Source organism: Numida meleagris, chromosome 3, assembly GCF_002078875.1.
Source record: "Numida meleagris isolate 19003 breed g44 Domestic line chromosome 3, NumMel1.0, whole genome shotgun sequence".
Taxonomy (NCBI): Eukaryota; Metazoa; Chordata; class Aves; order Galliformes; family Numididae; genus Numida; species Numida meleagris.
This window is the reverse complement of record NC_034411.1, coordinates 17,126,813-17,144,784: the sequence shown is the minus strand read 5'-3', so window position 1 is coordinate 17,144,784 and position 17,972 is coordinate 17,126,813. Positions and strand designations below refer to the sequence as shown.

The 17,972-nt window shown below is 37.7% G+C and overlaps 1 protein-coding gene across 6 annotated transcripts in view; it reads right to left on the bottom strand.

Moving 5' to 3' along the window:
* Positions 1 to 17,972, bottom strand: part of ENAH (ENAH, actin regulator) — a 93,009-nt gene that overhangs the window by 19,454 nt on the left and 55,583 nt on the right. For 4 of the 6 annotated variants that reach the window (XM_021390257.1, XM_021390253.1, XM_021390254.1 and 1 more), the window contains exons 4-6: positions 16,105 to 16,189; positions 2,120 to 2,439; positions 127 to 237 (exon numbers count right to left, since the gene is read on the bottom strand). In XM_021390257.1, the coding sequence (XP_021245932.1) occupies positions 127 to 237; positions 2,120 to 2,439; positions 16,105 to 16,189 (516 nt within the window). The remainder of the gene's footprint in view (positions 1 to 126; positions 238 to 2,119; positions 2,440 to 16,104; positions 16,190 to 17,972) is intronic. The other 2 variants (XM_021390256.1, XM_021390258.1) reach the window with 1 other exon arrangement.

Below are 17,972 nucleotides of genomic sequence, written 5' to 3'. Positions count from 1 at the left end.
GTATTAAGATCACTGCAACTTTTGAAGCATTTCATTAATTCTTCGGGGCAGTTAAGGGCTTTGATACAAATTGGTTCGGACTGCAATCCTGATTAGTGAATTAGTAGCAATAACAGAAAGCCTTACCCTGCTGGGTCGTAGGTTCAATCGGCTGAGAGGCTGCCTGCAAGACTGGCTCAGAAGCAGAGGAATCTCCCAGCACAGAGTTTAGAGAGTTCTCAACAGAGGCAGGGGTAGCTGCAGAGGGAGAAGGGAGAACACTAGGCTTGGATGAGGGAGTCGAGGCATTAGGGGAGTTTGGAGAAGGAGAAGCTTGAGGTCCAGAGAGTGACAGAGGCGGAAAGGAAGGCAGTGGTGGGGGAGGAGGCGGCGGAGGTGGAGTTGGACCTGAGGTAGAAGGTGAAGGAACCGCATAAGTCACGTTTTCAGAAAGCCCATTAGGAGCTGTAGGAGATGCAGGCATTTGAGCCCCTGGATTAGAAGCCGACACTGGGAGGACTGGTCTCGGACCGGTAGCTTTGCCTGGCGGACTGCTTATCATTACTGGAGGTGATGGGGGAAGCGGGGCAAAACTGGGCGCAGACCAGGCAACTGGCTTTGGGTTTGGAGGTAACGTCGCTGGGGCATTCACAGGAGAAGGGGGCCGAGAACTTTTGTTCAGTGGACGAGGAACCGTAGCGTAATGGGGAAGAACTGGGTGGAAAGCTGAGCCTAAAGATGTAGCAAAACGTGATGCAGAGTGCCTTAGAGGCGGTGTAGGGGGAGTGGAAGTCGGTGGTGCAGAAGTCACTACAGCATACTCCGGTGTGGCCTCTGACATTGGTGCTGAGACTGCTTTTGCATATGATGGAGGAGGTGCTGAAGGAGGCTGGCAACTGGAGTATTCAGGAAGTGGAGTGCTATACGGGGAGTTGTCGAAAGATGGAGCTGGACAGAAGATGGAAAGCAGCAGCAAAGGCAGGATAAAAAAAGGAGAAAGAGAAAAAGGGAGCTAATGAAGCAACAAAACCAGCATTCAAACAAAATGTATAAATGTAGACTACAGTTAGTACCAGAGGATTAGGCACAAGTGAAAATACTGTTAGGAAAGTTTTACATATCATTAACAGCTTCAAGTTTTACCAACTGTTTTTGTGCCAACATTTGAATTTACGAGTATGTTCTAGGATAAGTTTTCTCAAATCCCACCTGTGAGATGGATTAGATACAGGGTTGATTAATCAAGTCTTATCAGCTTTTGTCTTCTTGTTTTGTTGCAAATTGCAAGCAAGTGTAGTGATCTTAACTTTCTTTTTTTAAACAATTCCACTAATAAAAACTCATACCATAGGCAGCATGTAAATATTACCTCTCTTCCCTACAAAACACTCCATCACAAACTTCAAAGTACTTGGAATAAAGCTACCCATAAAATCCCTTTTCTAAAATGGCTAGCTTTTTACATAGTATATTGACTTTTACCATGACCTGATCTCTTATGTAAAATTGAGTTCAATACTGAAGAACAACCAAGAAGCGCTTCACTAACGTTCCATTATATTACCAAAGTGAGAAAGCTTCCAATTGTTGCTTGATGCATTTCTGCAGGCAGAGCATTATCTACAAATACATATAATTCTTCCCACTAAAATTTACTACAATCACAATGAAGCAAGATTTCGTGCTCAAAGGCAATTCTCACACTATTACTTTGCCTTACGTAGGTACATACCCTCTACATTAACAAGCTCAACCTAATCTTTTCTTGTCAAATTACGTGATGAGAATAAATCTTGTTTAATAGAGCAAACAAAAACAAAATATTTAGAAATCTTAACTCATCATACTTTAACCAATGCTGGAGACGCCCACTAAGATTCGAGTTCTTCAAACAATCAAGAAGTAAATCAATGGAGTGAACAATTTAAATATTTTATTTCAGGGTTAATGGACAATTATGACAGGAAAGTCAAAGATGGTGGACTTCTTCCCATAAGAAATGAAGTAATTCCAGCAATTGCAAGTTAAGCACTGACTACTCTTGAACAACTACACTCACTGCCCTTGGTTATCTCTCACTCCATCACCCAAATGCATAAGGAACATGGTACTTGAACACACTCATTTTTGAATTTCTTACCAGCATTTGAAATTCGTCTCTCTCTTTCCCATTCCAACTGTTCCCTTTCCAACTGTTCTTGTCGTTCTCTCTCTTGCCTTTCCCGTTCAAGTCGTTCAAGTCTTTCTCGGTCCTGCCTCTCCTTTTCCTGTCTCTCCCTTTCTAGGCGCTCTTGTCGTTCCCTTTCTTGTCGTTCTCTCTCCAGTTGTTCCTGTTCTAGGCGCTCTCTTTCAAGTCTTTCCCTTTCTAGCCTCTCTCTCTCCAGCCTCTCCCGTTCCATTCGTTCACGATCCAGCCTCTCCCGTTCCAGCTCCTTCTGCCTTTGTTGCTCTTGCAACTGTCTACAATCATGAAAAAAAGGAAAAAGACTGAGCTGCAAAGTGAAAACCATAAATATCAAATAACTGTTAGAGGGGAAAAAAGAAGAGATGAAATAACGAACAGTCTGCAGCAGTGAGAACAAAACCGCAACATTTGCACCTACATAGAATTCTGAACTTTGCATGCTATTTTTCAAAGCTGGGTAACAGTGTATTACGTTTACTGTAAATAAAGAACCATATAGCCAGTTTCTTCCTAACCAGTTTAGCATTCTGAGAGACAGCTTCCAAGAAGTTAGAATAGAAAGCTACTGGTGATAATTAACTCACTGATTCAATCTTATGAGCTGTGGATATAGAGTTACGTTTGGTCTTTGCATGGTATTTTATACTTGAAGCAGTGAATAAAAGAACAGTGAAATAGCGATATCACAAATCCCCACAAAAAAATAAAAAGCAAATTTTCATGTAAACTAGTCAACCAGCACTTATCCAAATTTTACAGATGTGTCAAAGTGCATGCTTTATATGTCCTTCTCCACTTGCATACTACACATATTTATATTTGAACTATCATCCAAATGAGAACACCTTTCAGGGGAAAACTGGACAGTCATAAGAAAACTAGGGTGTGTGCACCAGGGAAGCGGCGCAGGGGGTTGCCATGGGTTCCAGCTCCTGAAAGTCCTAGCAAAGGAAAGCAGAAGAGTGGAAGATGCAGAGAGGAAGAACTGAAGCAGATAAACAGGCAGAGAAAATAGAAACAATTTCTTAAGAGTAGGAAGTCCACATGCTGTACACAATTGCATTTTTATTTTTTTAATATTTGCTGTAGGTTTTTGTTGTGGGTTTTTTGTTCTTTTTTTTTTAAGCAGTCAACTAAGATGCATGCTTCTAGTCAGCTAAACAAGAGAGCTCAATATTTAAGAGAAGAATTAGGCATGCCTCCCTCCTCAAAGACGTGACCACTATGTTCCTGTCAGTACGTATCACTGAAAAACATGTTAGTTATCACACACTACTTAATACTCAATTGAAAAAAAAACACAATATCATGTTCATAAAGAAGAGCTATTTATTAAGCACACAGACATTTTATGCTGCACTTGAGATGCAAACTGAAGATTTCTCTACAAATATAAAGCACAGCCAGTTTTTTAACTATGCAGTAAAAAAAGGAGGCCTAATGTAGACATCTTAATCTATGGCGTATGTTGTCTATAGACTGCTACTGGCCAATTTTATTTAGGAGGTCATTGGTCATTCTACATCATAGGCTTAGAGCTATATAAAACTAGCCTGAAAATGAAGGGAACTTTAGCTATTTCACTTCCATTCGTGCTCAGAATATACTTGTAGAAATGGAAAGCCCAGCCCATGCGCTGTTACTATTCAAGTCCATCTTATCTCAGAAGAATGTTCCTCCTTATAAAAAAGCCACTAACACGTTGACAGTTTATTACAACAAGCAATTAAGTCCCAGTTCCATACAGGAAAAAAAGACTCTTCTTTACTGAACTTGTTACCCATCACCTTCAAGCTGCAAAATAGTTCTGCTCCTGCTCTCCCATGCAACAAAGTTGTAACAGCAGTTAGAAAGAAATTAGGGCTGCAGGTCACCTTGTTAAATGCTTGATTTTTAACCTCTCAAGTCTACCAAAAAGTATGTTAATTGACTAATACATTTTTGGTACCAGTAGAGGGTTCCTATAAATCGTCAAGAGAATACAATATAGACCACTGAAACGTCATGCTTTGAAAATACTTTTGGCATTACATTCCTACCTAACTGCTATGTTTTGTACAAATCTAGTTTTCCTCTGTACACTCCTCCCTTCAGATAAAAATCTATCATTAGAGGAAAGGGGGGTTTTCATCTTGGCTACCTTCAGCTCAGCCATCTTAGGCTCTTCTTTTTTGTAAATGATAAGTGGACACATTTTTCTAAGTTTTCTCTATCTAAGAGGGTATTCAGAGCAGGAATCAGTATTTACACACTCTAAAGCAGCTTCATTCATTTTGTTAACTCATTCACTCTAAATTAGCATAGTCTATCTAGTAAGCTACACACTGTCAATCCCAAAACTAGAATGTAGATAAGGTACTAAGTTAAACATGTCATATTATATTTAGTTTATGACACTAGAAGGTATCATCGATTGATCAAGCTTAGTAACATACTAGGCAATTGCAAGATATTTAAAATTTTCTTTTTTTTTTAATGGAAAAATAACCTTGATATAGGTCACTTCTCACATAAGAGCAATGTCACCAAGGCAGTTCTGTGATAAGCCATACCAAGAGCTGCACCATTTCATATTTCCATAAGTAACCCGGAAAAGAAACTTAATATTGGGGTTCTCAGGATAGCAAGGATGATTGATTGTGAAGAACTACAGGTGTATCTTCTAAGCCCAAGTAACCAGGAAATAAAACTAGTAAACAGAACAACTGTGACAGAGCTGATGCAATGAAGGGGAGAAATCCGCTAAATTCACATAAAATCCTTGACTATGATTCAAGAGTGAGGGTTACAAAAAAAATTCTATGCAAACATCCATTTGAGTGTTCCATTCTAAGACATTAACTATACTCTATGCATTCAGTAAGGGCTACGCAACAGTATAGAAAATAACGTTATCTTTGTAAGTCCATGGTTAATCTGCATCTGCGTTCCTAATTCATAAAGTGGGAAAAAACAGCAGAATTGCAAAGGTTCAAAGAGCTGCAACATGATGATCAAACGTACCTTCCACACAACAAAGAACGAAATAAGCTGGAATTCCACATTCTGGAGGAGACAACTATAGGTATACAAAATCTCGAATAATGAGGACACCCTAATGCAACATCTAGGAGGAAAGATTCAACACAACTAACAATAGCAAAGCTTAATGAGAAAAAAAAAGCACCTCTGCACATTAGGCAGATGAGACGTGGAATTCTGGTCAGAGTGATTCAAGAAAGAACTCTCAGAATAAAATATACATATATATATATATGGAAAGGAAATATATATATGGAAAGGCACTTAATTTCAGAAATTGAGACAAGCACAAGAAGCTGTACAACCAAAAATACCCAGAGAATGGTAGAGCAGCAGGGAGAGGTATTCTGGACATTTGCCCTGTTTAAGTCATTAAGTTAGATGGACATTTGCTCTGGCCCAGTAAGGTGGACTTCGTTAGCTTTAAAGCTTTACTGACTATCTGAGAGGGGTGTGTGCATGTATGTAGGTATGTACATATACACATATAGAAAGAGACAAACTGTACGTAAATGTATACCGTCTCTATGCAGCATGTATTTGTATACAATTTTAGCTTAAGTGTAAGATGCAATTTTAAATCAAGTTGTGTTAGAGATTGACTCGTTCTCTTAATACATGTGAATGTGTTCTTAAGGCTTACCTGGGCTTTTGTCCTCCTCAGAGAGCTATAAATACACACAGTGTTCACATGTCATAACAAAATGTACTTAAACCTTTGAATGCTTTAACATTTATCTGATGCAAAAAAAATACTTAAGTGAGCAACGGACACATACCAAACCATATTGGCTGCCTACCAAGATCTAGATAAAAGACAAGAAAGACATACAAGATAACCATTTTAATCTACCTACAGCCTGAATAAAAGAATTACCATCATTAAACAGCAAGTGATTCAGCATTTAACATTTTCCTGTTGCACAAGAGTTTTCATTTTCCATTTGCTCAGCAAATACAAAAATTGAATCAGAACTTTTCTAACTATGCAAGTAAATACTATGAACAAGTCACGAAATTTGCTTACAATTCAGATTTTAAGAGAGGGCAGCAAAATACCTTGCAAATATTTCCTACGTTATCCAAAATTCCCATACAGTAATATACGAAACCATCCCTGACAATAATTTAAACTTATTCTTGCTATTTCTCTGAAACCTCCCTCCCTCAACAAGGTGGAAGGAGGAAAAAAATAATCCTACGAACCACTAGATCTCTACACTCTTTTTCACAACCTCAGTAAACCTTTCAGATCTGAAGCCAAAAGTGGCACAGGTCAAAAGAGAAGCATGGCAATAATGAAATTATATTGCTTCAACGCACCTTAACAACCAAGGATGGGTTCAGTAAACTAAAAAAAGAACTGCAACATAATCTTTCAAAATTGTTGTACTTGTTAAAAACTAATTTTACTTATTAAAACTAGGATAAATTATACATGTTTGCTTTACAATTCTTTTTGTTATCACTTGATAATGTAGTTTTAAAATTCTCTAAGATAACAAAACATATGTAAAATCATTAGAAGGTTAAGAAGAGTCCTTACAGATCAATTAAAGCATTTCTGAGATGTCAAGAATTTGGTAGATCTGAAACAGTAACATTCATGATCATACATGACAATTCTTCAGTCATACAAAGCACACTATTTACCAAGACAGCTTTTAATGGCTGAGCTCAAGAGGCACTGAAAATGTCCCAGCATGCTGATAAGTGAAATGCTAAAGAAAACTATTTTTCAAAAGTGAATTACTATAAACAGCTGATGTACATTGAACAATTGAGACGGTGCTATAAAACTGGACAGCACAGTCATTTGCAATGTAGGTACTGTTACACTGTTTTAGACAAATAGTCAACGAGTAAGACGCAGCGCTAATAAGCTCAGTTTTTAATGTTTGACAAAATGAGTCAATATCTCTGTACAGAGTGGCTGCTTTCTAGCATACTTTTAGAAAGTAACAGTACTACATGTAACAGATCATCACACAATGCAACTAGGAAGCTATTCCAAATGAGTCTCGCATAATACCTTGATGGCAAAAAAAACCCAAAACCCTAGGTTATCTTAGCTCCTGTAGAGGAAGATTCCCAGGTCCCTTTGCTGAAGGTTTCAATACAATCAAAAGAATTGAAGCCTCAGTCAATTCCTTCAGAGGTGACCACTACCATGTGGGTTGAAGGGAAAACTTCAGCTCTATTAAGAAACTTCACCTTTGCTGGTGAAACAATATTCTGTGTCAAAACAGATTTTATGTACAGGAAGAGACAATTCTATCATGAAACTTCTCACTTCTTTACTGCCTAAACATTAACTCTCATCCTGTCAAAAAAAACAAAACAAAACCAGATCAGCTGTCACATTAACACCAAGAAGAAAACCCTACATGTAATACTCATCGCAAAGCAGCTTGCAAAAGAAAATAGATGTCTGTTCTGGCAGGTCACCTTATTTCCTCAGGTGGAAGTTTTTCCTGTACATTCACGTAAGTCTTTAAGATTCTAACACCGGGTTATTCTGATCCTGGCTGTGGAATCAAGCTATTAAAATTCTTCCTAAAAAGGTGACAAAACTGCACCAAGATCACCATGTATGAACTTGAATAACAGAATTCATCCACAAACCTGAAGGGCTTCTTGTCATGAAGCCAGATACATTAAAAATAGGTATTTCCATGAGCAGTACAGACAGAAGTATCTTTATTATCACATCCAAATTCAGTAGGCACTGAGCTGATCAACATTCCAAGCTGATCAGAGAATAGCTTGAAATATTTTCTAAAACCTCACTGTAGAAAACAAGGAACCAAGACAAAGGCTGCAGAAAAAAAGATATACACTAAGGACAGATTAAAGAGACTGCTGCACTAAGTGAAGAGGTCAGTTGCATGCAGCTAAAGCCTAGTATTTGTTTCTCATCATTTATGAGCACATCAATTTCATATTCTGTTATTTCTTTGCTGAATAACAGAGAGTCAAGGGAGAGCATCAAGTCACTGAGGAATACGAAGAGAAAACCAACCCTGTTTTGTCTGCTTAAAGCTGTGACAGTCACAGCAACCAAAAAAAGAATAGGGAAGAATCACTTCAAGAGGAGTGTACTGAACAAAGACACCAAAAACATAACTTGATCCACTAAAACTTCAAATTAAACTTCACGGCCGTTAAGTTGAAGTATATTTACCAACTTAAGAAGTTGCACTGCCATGACTAGCACTGTGAGAAGAGGTTAGCAGCATTCCAGTCCAGCAGTCTGGGCATGTCCATGTTTCTTGGGCTATGAGCTCTTGCACTAGCTTCTCTAACCCTGCCTCAGTATATGGAACAATATACAAAAGACAGCAATTCCTGGAGTTTTACTGTAAAACGCTGAAAGCCCAAGCATGTGGTCAAAGATTCTGTTATCTAATCCAGCAGTCACTGCCTACCAGAATGCATCCCACAGGATCCTTGCCTCTCCTCCCACCGAGTCACTGCAACAAATAGAGCAACTGGCTGCAAGCAGGCAACATGAGGCTTAGCTCCAGATGCAGGAGTGACCTCAGCTTCTCAATGATTCCTTTTGGAGTTTACCAGAGAGTGGCAAGCCAGCGTCTGCACATCAGTTTAACTAGGTACAGTCAATCCAATTTTATCACTGTTAAACTGTTTGCAGAAATAAATTGAAAAGTGTTTTAATGTTGATTATTCAAAATTTAGCAATAGTTCACTAGTTTACTAGTTTAGTCCTCGAATCTTCTTTTACTCAAGTTCTGAAAGGGAAAAGGTGTGCCTTCTGTGGCCCTTCAAGTTTGCACAAACTTTTCTGAACAATAAAATTTGGATATCAACATTAAGACCGCTCTTTCATCTTCCATATTGAATACTTATTCATCATTCCATAATCTAACATCTCCAGAGCTCGCTCTCTCATATGAAGACAAAATGAGCTGGAAACACAGTCTGGAAACCTGCAACGTGTGATTGTTCAAGAAAAGGTAGATATTTATGAAGTGAGGCTAAGTACATGCTCTACCTTTATTTCCAGTTTCAACAGTGGTGCACCACTAGTTCTTTAAACAGTAATGAAAGGTGAGACTACGCAATGATTATACTTTTTTGAAGTTTGCAAAGAACACCTTACACTTTAACACCATTTAATGCAAAGTTATGCAGGAATTTTAATTGTTTACCTGTATCATGATTTTGAAACACTAACCAAGTCTATTTGTCATCACAGCTATTTCCAGTATTTAAGCAGCTTTCCCTTGAAATTGATCACCACTGAATGCCAAAATTCCACTGTCAAATTTGATTTTCCTTTAGACTAATATTAGGATATCACCAAATGCTAGTATTTAATGTACAGGTGGTTTTTCTGTTGTATTAGGCAAGTTACGGGGCATTCGGGTTGTAACGCGGAAGGCCCTTCCCCATATGCTTGCTATTGGTTCACCTACTTTACTTGAACCCGTGTCGTAAGAAGGAGAGGCTGTCCTTCTTTGTTTTCGTAACAAGGTGTATAACAACTCCGTATATGGCCTTTTGGAAGTAAGAGGTCAGAAGCGCAATATTCAATATGATTGGCCAGTAGCTCGTGTGAGCTTCTGGAACAGTCTAGTAAAAGATAAGAAATACTATATAGTTCTGTAGCTTTTACCAATAAACGCCATTTTGCTGCCCATCATATTGATGTGTAAATGCAGCGGGTGGTCGGGGATGGGAAGAAGTCCTTGCGAGCAGGGCGACAAGTTACGAACGGAATATCGGATGTGGTGAAGACCACATTTTTCCTTCCCTCTAAAAGTGTCCAGAGCATCAGCTATGCATATTTCTCATTCCAATTTGATCCAGATCTGCAACATCATCCATTTCCTGCTTCTCTCCTTTGTATTCATGTACCTCAATTCCCATAAGCAGCAGGATCTGTTTTTTCAGGAAAATTAAATGAAATATGACTGGTCTCAATGAGATGGAGGAGGAACTGCTACTTCTCACACTTCCATAGCAGTCCTCCTCCTAGGAACTAGGAACTCCCCTTTTGGTGTCTGTCAAATGCTTTACACTAAAGAACACTGCATCAATGGCCTTTCGTCTTTCACAAAAGAAAACACTAGCTGGCCACAGTTACTCTGCTGTTTTATCTGGTTAATTATTGTTTCCTTAGAAGTGGTTTTAAGGCTTTTCACATTACCAAAGTCAAATTAATATAGGCTTCCGTTTCCTTGATCAAAAGAGATTTAAGTTCTGACAACGAGCTTTTATATCATAAGCTTTCCAAAACACATTAGATGGAAATAAGAGAAAGTTTTTCATCAGTCAAGCAAAATCTGGTAACTAGCCACCACAATTAAGACATGGAGGCAACTACAAACCAAAGGATTATTAGATACAGAATTTCCAATAGAGAAAGGGGTCTATTAGTGAACTTTGATCGGGCCTCAAACACAGTTCTCTTCATCTTGGTCTTTTAAACCTATTACGTAAACAAACAGAACATTTGAACATACCTGGCAGAAACCAGATTGAAACAAGTCCTCTGTGCACGACAACTTTTATTAAAAAGTAAGAATCTCAATAGTAGAAAAAACTACTTTCGCTGGCAAATCCTCAGTAGTATTCCCATGAGCATGGCTGGGACAGAACCAGTTCCATAAAATGGAACCACAGTAATTAAATTTGGAAAAAATTTGGACTATTTTCTTACCCTGATTTCATATTTTGCATTAAACTAAAAAATAAAACCCATAGAACTGAAGATTTTGCGGAAAGAGTAAGATTTCAAAGAGACATTTTCAAAAATTGTATCTAACATACTTGTCAGAACCATCCTTCAAGCAACATACATATGCAACTGCAGCAATTAAGGCATAATTTTGCCAGGGTAGTTATACGACTGCTTAATGGAAGAGAACTTTTCTCAGTCTGCCGAATTTGTCAGTGTTGCCTGACATCCATAGCTATTCATAGCAGTAACCAGCCTGCACCCATTACCTCTACATAAAATCAGTTACATCTCTGTAAGCCAGACTTGACAGAACTAACGAAAATTTAACTGTGAATGGGAAGAAACTGTAAATGGAAATAAAATGAGAGACACCAAAAAAAACCCTCTCGTTATCATACCAGATCTCTTTGTTTTCCAGAAACTTTGAGGGCAAAATAATGAAGTCTTTAGGATGTGATAAACAACACCAGTGAGTCTTTGTTTCTGACTTTTTGCTCTCTTCCTACTATGCAATGCAGAAGTTGTTACAATCCAAATTGCCTCAGGATGTCCCAGGAAACTACCTCAACAAGCTCAACTTGAGAACTAAGCTACATTGCAACAACTCCATCTCCCTGGAACCCTTGGCATATGCACTGTAAAAGAAAAAAACTCACAAAAAAGACAACATGAAAAAAACACCTACCCTTCAACTCTGTCGAAATCATGACTTTAGAATACAAACTTCATGCAGACTTTCTAAAACACGCAGTAGTATTCCACTGAACATTTATAAGCCAAACCAGACAACTACTATATTTAATTCACATGCCAATTTCAATTATAAGTGTCTGCTTAGTTAAAACCTAATCAGTTTGTATGCCTTTAAAGAAATACTACTTCCCCAAAGTTGTCAGATAAGCGGCACAACTTCAAAAGCAAAAGAGAACTGGAAACAATATACATGGCTACTAACTAGGGAAAGGTTACTGATTATGCAGAAAAAAAAAAGTAGATACAAGGCTACGAGGACAGAAAGTGATGGGCAAACTTCCCTTTCTTTACATTATAACTACTAGATTTCTACTCAATTGTAGGATGCAGATTTTTTTTTCTTTCAGTGTACTGTGCCTGTTTTTAAAATAACTCAGGAATTATATTCAAAATTATGAATTTACCCCAAATATAAATCCTTATAAGGTGATTATAAATTAAGATAATCAAAACTTGAGAAAAAAATACATTTAATCTGCAAAATAAAATCCGTTCATTTAAGCCTTTGAAAAAATGATAAGAACTGCTACCCTTGTCAGCCTCTGAACTTCTGCATCCATCGCCAAGAAGTCTCCCAAAAGATGTTACGCAAACCGCACCACATCAATACTACTTTCTAGCAGTCACACACCAAGTTTTCTTTAATAGCATCAAGGCAATCCAAGATACAAATAAAAGCTGTAAGCAAACTCCAAGTATTTAAAAACTACAAAAAAACCCACTAATATTCTGCCACTGAGTTTTGAGAACTTTTAATATTTTTCATTACTTACGACAAAAGTCGGTCAACTTTTGGTCCATTACGTCCCTGAAAGACAACAGGGACAGGCTTGTATACCTTCATTATTCCTTCCAATCTATGCACTTTCTGTTTCTGATGCTCTTGGTCTCTTTATTTATGAAGCGGTGATGATTTTGAAGTTATTTATAAACATTAACTCAATAAATTCCTCAGTGTCATACCAGATACCAACTCAGTGAATCATATTCCTGACAATATATTTATCACGGCTGGAAGAGAAGGTAAATTTATACTCACGAGTAGCACACAGAGGCATGTCGTGAACTCATCTTGTATTTTAAAACATTAAGCAACTCTGAAGTTATTAACAAATACCCATGTCAACTGAGGCTGCTCATTACAAAATAACCAGTGGAAATTGTATTTACATTGCCTAACACTGAGAAAATGAAAAATAACTCTTAGGACAAAAGAAAGATTTCACTTCTGAGGATCAAACAAAAGCTTAAGTGTTTTGAAGCTTATTACTGTTATATTTAAGTTAATACAAGTTAAGGAAGGTTAAAAGTTATCCTGACATACTCCCTAGCCATTTTGACATGGAAAGTACATACCCTGTGCTAAGGTTTCTTCTAAGAAAGTAACAATTTAAGAACTTACCAGGTGAAATTATTTCAATGACCACTCAATTTGTAATACTGGCCTTATAAAAACCTCAGTGTTTTACACTGCATATGTGATCCTAGTGGCTTTATGGGCTGTCACTCAATGGATAGTAACTAATGCAAACATTCACTCAATAGGCTCTGCAGCAGAGTAAGTAAAATTGCTATTTTAGTACTTTTATTCAAAATGTAAGACATCTAAATGATTTCTAAAACAGAAAAATCTTTGAACAAAAATGAGACACTTCCGTTGACTAAGATTTAATTCAATTCTTCAGCTCCCAGGTTCAGTAAGACTCTCGAACAATGGTTATGATGGTTATGAAAGCAAAGGATAACATCAGATGAGTTGAAGATCTCCCTTTAATATGACAGTCTTCACCAGCCACTCCTGTGGCAAAGTATTTGTGAGGCAATACTTGCGTCTATTTGTGTCTAGGGAAACCCTGAAGTTACAAGTCACTGAAATTAGCTCTACTTCAAGCAGGAGGTTGGATGATCTCTACAGGGTCCTTTTCCAGCTTCACTTTTTATGAAAGCAGATCTTTATTCTCAGACCTAGGATCACCCAAAATGTATTCTCCTAAACTTCTTTAATGTCGAAGCTAGTCAAACACTACTGGACTGAGGTATTTTTTAAGGGAAGGGATATGAAACCCAGCACTTAAGAGAATTATTATCAAGCCACACCTTAAACAGAAACCCTCATCCCAAGAGACACATTTCACAAGCAATAGACTCTGCAAAGTTCACATTTCTATTGATGCATCCCAACTCCATATTCCTTCCCATACAGAGACATTCATTCCCTTCTCCTGTGCTCTTGTGTCTTTCTGCCTACAATACTCAATTCTGCCTACTCTGCCTCTACTTAGACTGGAAATGTCAGATCTGCCAGAAGTAATACATACATAAGCATCTTTCTTCCAACTATTTACTATTCTCCACATTATCATAGTAAGGCTGTTGTTATTACAGTCTTAAAGTTGAAAGACACTTAGCGCATAAAATGTAGTTCAGAGTTAATTGAACTGTATTGTAAGTATATGCTTACAAAGACGAAAAACAGACAGCAGAATATTTGTGATATATTTAGATAAAATTGTGTTTCTCTCAGGTTTGAAGACACAAAAGCAGTATTTTTCCATAAACGATCTGGCTATCAACATAAGTACTCTAGTACTTTCTAGTTCCCTATCCTTTTTCATGGGCAGACAAAAAAAGACAAATCAAAAACAGGACCAGACTTCAAAGAGGACATTATATTAGATGAAAACAAGTAGAGCACATTGATCAAATGAGAAATGAAGCCATAAGAATGCCACCTAATAATACAGCCTTTATGCATAAGAAGTTTCAAGAGACTTTCAGTGCTCTTCATATGGGGCAGTACTTCCTTCTGGTGACATCCATCTACAATGCTTCTCTGCTAAGTATTTCAGCACTAGAAATTTCAATTAATAAAGCCTTCTAAAGGAACAGAAAGGGAAATAACATTAAGAAGCGTTACAGTGGAACAAAAAGATCAAAAGAAAACAGCTGTTTAGAAATCTTTCAAAAGAAAAGCAACATAAAAAGAGATCTTTATCATGACAGCAAGTTTACATGTACACACCTTAGACAGATTTGTAATGAGCTTCTTGATATTCATTTTTAAACAAGGGAACTGTCAGATAAAGCAACTCCTCCTCAGATTTAATAAGTGTCATATACTGCTGGAAAGACACAGACAAGTACGACCAATGCTGGTGTCAATACTTTATTCCACGTGTGTAGCGAATTCATCAAATATATTATATGAATTGTTTGCAAATTGGCCATCTGTTTTTGCTCACCTCTACATAAACAAACTAAGCAAGAAGTGTAAAAATAGAAAAATCTTCAGTACTATTGCCAATTAGACTCAGCACATTAACATTCTTCCAGTTAGCACTGAAAACTATTACGTGCATTACACTGTCAATCTGGGCCACTTACTTTTCATTCAAGGACCCCATTCCCTGCATCTGTACTCTGTGTAACCCAAATCACACCCAGCATAGCATCCCTTCTGGAAGGGAACAGCTAATCTCCTGGGAGCCGTTTGATGGTAAAGTAATCCAGGACTGCTTCATAAGCAGTGAAGACAGCCCAAGGTCTTTGTTTTTTCTACTCTCAACCCAGTCTGATACCACTACCCCAGAGGACCCTGCCATTTCATACACCGCTATCCCAGACAGTATTATCTGTATTGACAGGCGAAGAAACCAGGACTGTGACAGTTTGGAAGTTTGTTCCTAGAACATGGCCAAATGATTAACACATACTAATTATTAAAACAAACTGGAAAAAAATCCCATATGTTAAAGACATTACAGGTCTGAAAAAACAGACATGGGACTAGGCTCAGTGGCTTCTCATTGAACAGAAAACTGTTTCGAGGATTGTCACCTGGCCAGAGTAACAGAGACTTCTCCCAGTATTGCTACAGCTGAAAATAAAATTACTAAAGGTTCTATCAATTCACATACTGGAAGCTGAAAATGAAGGTTGTAGGGTGTTTTGTTGTCATCTTTTGACAACTGAGATGGTATAAAAAGAACACATTTTCTGTATTTCCCATATAATATTTTGATCTACTGCATCCACACTCAGAAATAAAGAAAGCCATTTCCCTTGACAATTATTTATTCCCAAGGTTAAAAGTTACTTCCTTGCTTGCTTTTTGCTTTCTTCTTTATAAGCACATGTCAAAACCTGAAGCTACAACAGTCACTGGAAAAATTAGTCTTGCTGAAAACAGTGGTGAAATCTTTCAAGGTTTCCAATCTGAAAATCAGCTCTTTCACAATAGGCCAATAGCAGCAAGCCTTGCAATGTCTCAATGGGTGGAGACTAAGCAAAAGTGATCTAGCTACGAAGTTTTTATACAGGAAAGCTGCACTACTGAAAATCACAAGCATATGCTGCTCTAGTAGAAGAGATTAAATGTAAGTCCTCATCATTTAATTTCTCATTATCAGTGAAGAGCTACTACATTCTTGAACTGAACAGCTTTCTCACAGTACCATACCTTCTCTGGATGTCCAATTCTTCTTGCGATGGACCATTTTGTACTTGAGAGGGAAGCTGTGAATTCTGTCGAGGCAATGTAGGACCTAAAAGTGAAGACAGATCATCAATCAATGGTTTGGACTTCTATTTTAGGCAGGGTTGAGGGTGGGGGAAGTGCAACAATCAAGAAACATGGACAGCCATCACATGACATAGAAGCTGTCTACTCCTGCTTTGTAAGCCAAACAAGCTCAACAACATAATACAGCAAATGAAAGCTGCAACAAATGTTACCTGATCTGCAGAATGGATTTATTTCACATGGATGAAAATTTCACAGAAATGCAAAACAAATTAAGTATGGGACTTAGCAGAAGCTTTGAAAAGCACCCAAGTTTGTTGTTTTCTTAAAACAGTGAACAAATATTCTTGGAGGAATAGAAAAGGCTCAAAAACTATAGCACTCACCTAAATAGAACACTGGAAGTTAAAAAAAAAGAACAGGAAAAAAAAACATCAGATGCTTATTGCCATACAAAAGAAGGAAGATTAAGTATGTTTCTACAAATCACACCAAAATTCACTCAGATTTTAGCTTCTCAACTTGGATCAAAAAACTCCCTTTCAGGTTAGATAAGTACTGCGTCAAAAGGAAAAGGCATGTAACTATGGCAAGAACTGCACGTTTTACTAAACACAAGAGATGTAAACAAGAAGGGCATCACTCATCTGGGACTTTTGACTGATAAGCAATTCTAAAAGCAAAGAGGCTTTTCTATTTTGCTTACAAATAACTGTACAGCACAAAATTATTTAAGAATTAACAAAATTGAAGGACAGAAAATTGGAATTGCATACAGTACAAATGCTTTTTTTTTTCCTGCAAGAATGGTCAGTGAAACAGGAAATCAATTAGTAGACAGATACATCTAAGATTACAGAAGTTAGGATCAAAGAGAATTAGGACTAATAAAAATTGATCCATTTCTGAGGAGGTCCCAAGGCAAAAAAGCTTCTTTGCCAAGATTACACAAAAGTAGTTAAGAGTGGGGGGTTGTAATGAGATCTCAACCATCTCAAATGTCAAAATGTAGACGCTGTTTGCCATCTGAACTTGTGAAAGTCATCCAAAACATGAAGAGACCATGTGCAACACATTGAGACATCAAGGACAGTTAATCTGGCTCAGATTTAGCAAACAAGTGCCCTGTTCAAAGGCAACACTAGTTTGCATATTCAAAACAGCAGTGTATTGCTTCTACTGTGGTCATAAAGGCGATGAATCCTGCATATGATAAAACCTTCTCTATCCTATACAAAAAGCGTAATGTATAAACTTACTTATAAAAGAAGGAGAAAGTGTATTACAGAGGTTATCTTTCTTATTTATTCTTCTCAGCAAGCAATAGATCCTCATATCTAAGTGCACAACGATGCCCTGGATGTACCACTTTTGCTTGGAACATCATTGAGAGCTATCAACAAATGTGAATGCATATTATTTTTAATGCGTAAGATCCAACTATAATGACAATTAATAATGAAGTTGTCAGCAAGTGGAAACATACTGCTCATCCGGAAAGTTTTTCTGCTTTACAACTTGTGAAATTACAGATTTCTCCTCTCATCTCCCCTGCGTGACAGGTGCCAGGCTTTTATGCCCATTAAGCTGTGACTGAAGCTCTCAGGCAGCCCAGGAAGCAGCCTGGCTGTCTGCACCGTGCTGCAGCCTTTCATGGCCTTATAGAATCAGACACTATCCAGGAGCAGCTGTATGGCTGCACAAAGGTGCTGGATGCCACTAAGTGCTTGCTACGTCTCATATACTCCTTTCCCTCAGACCTGTCATTTATCAGAATAAATCACATAGGTCTCAGCATCAGAAAA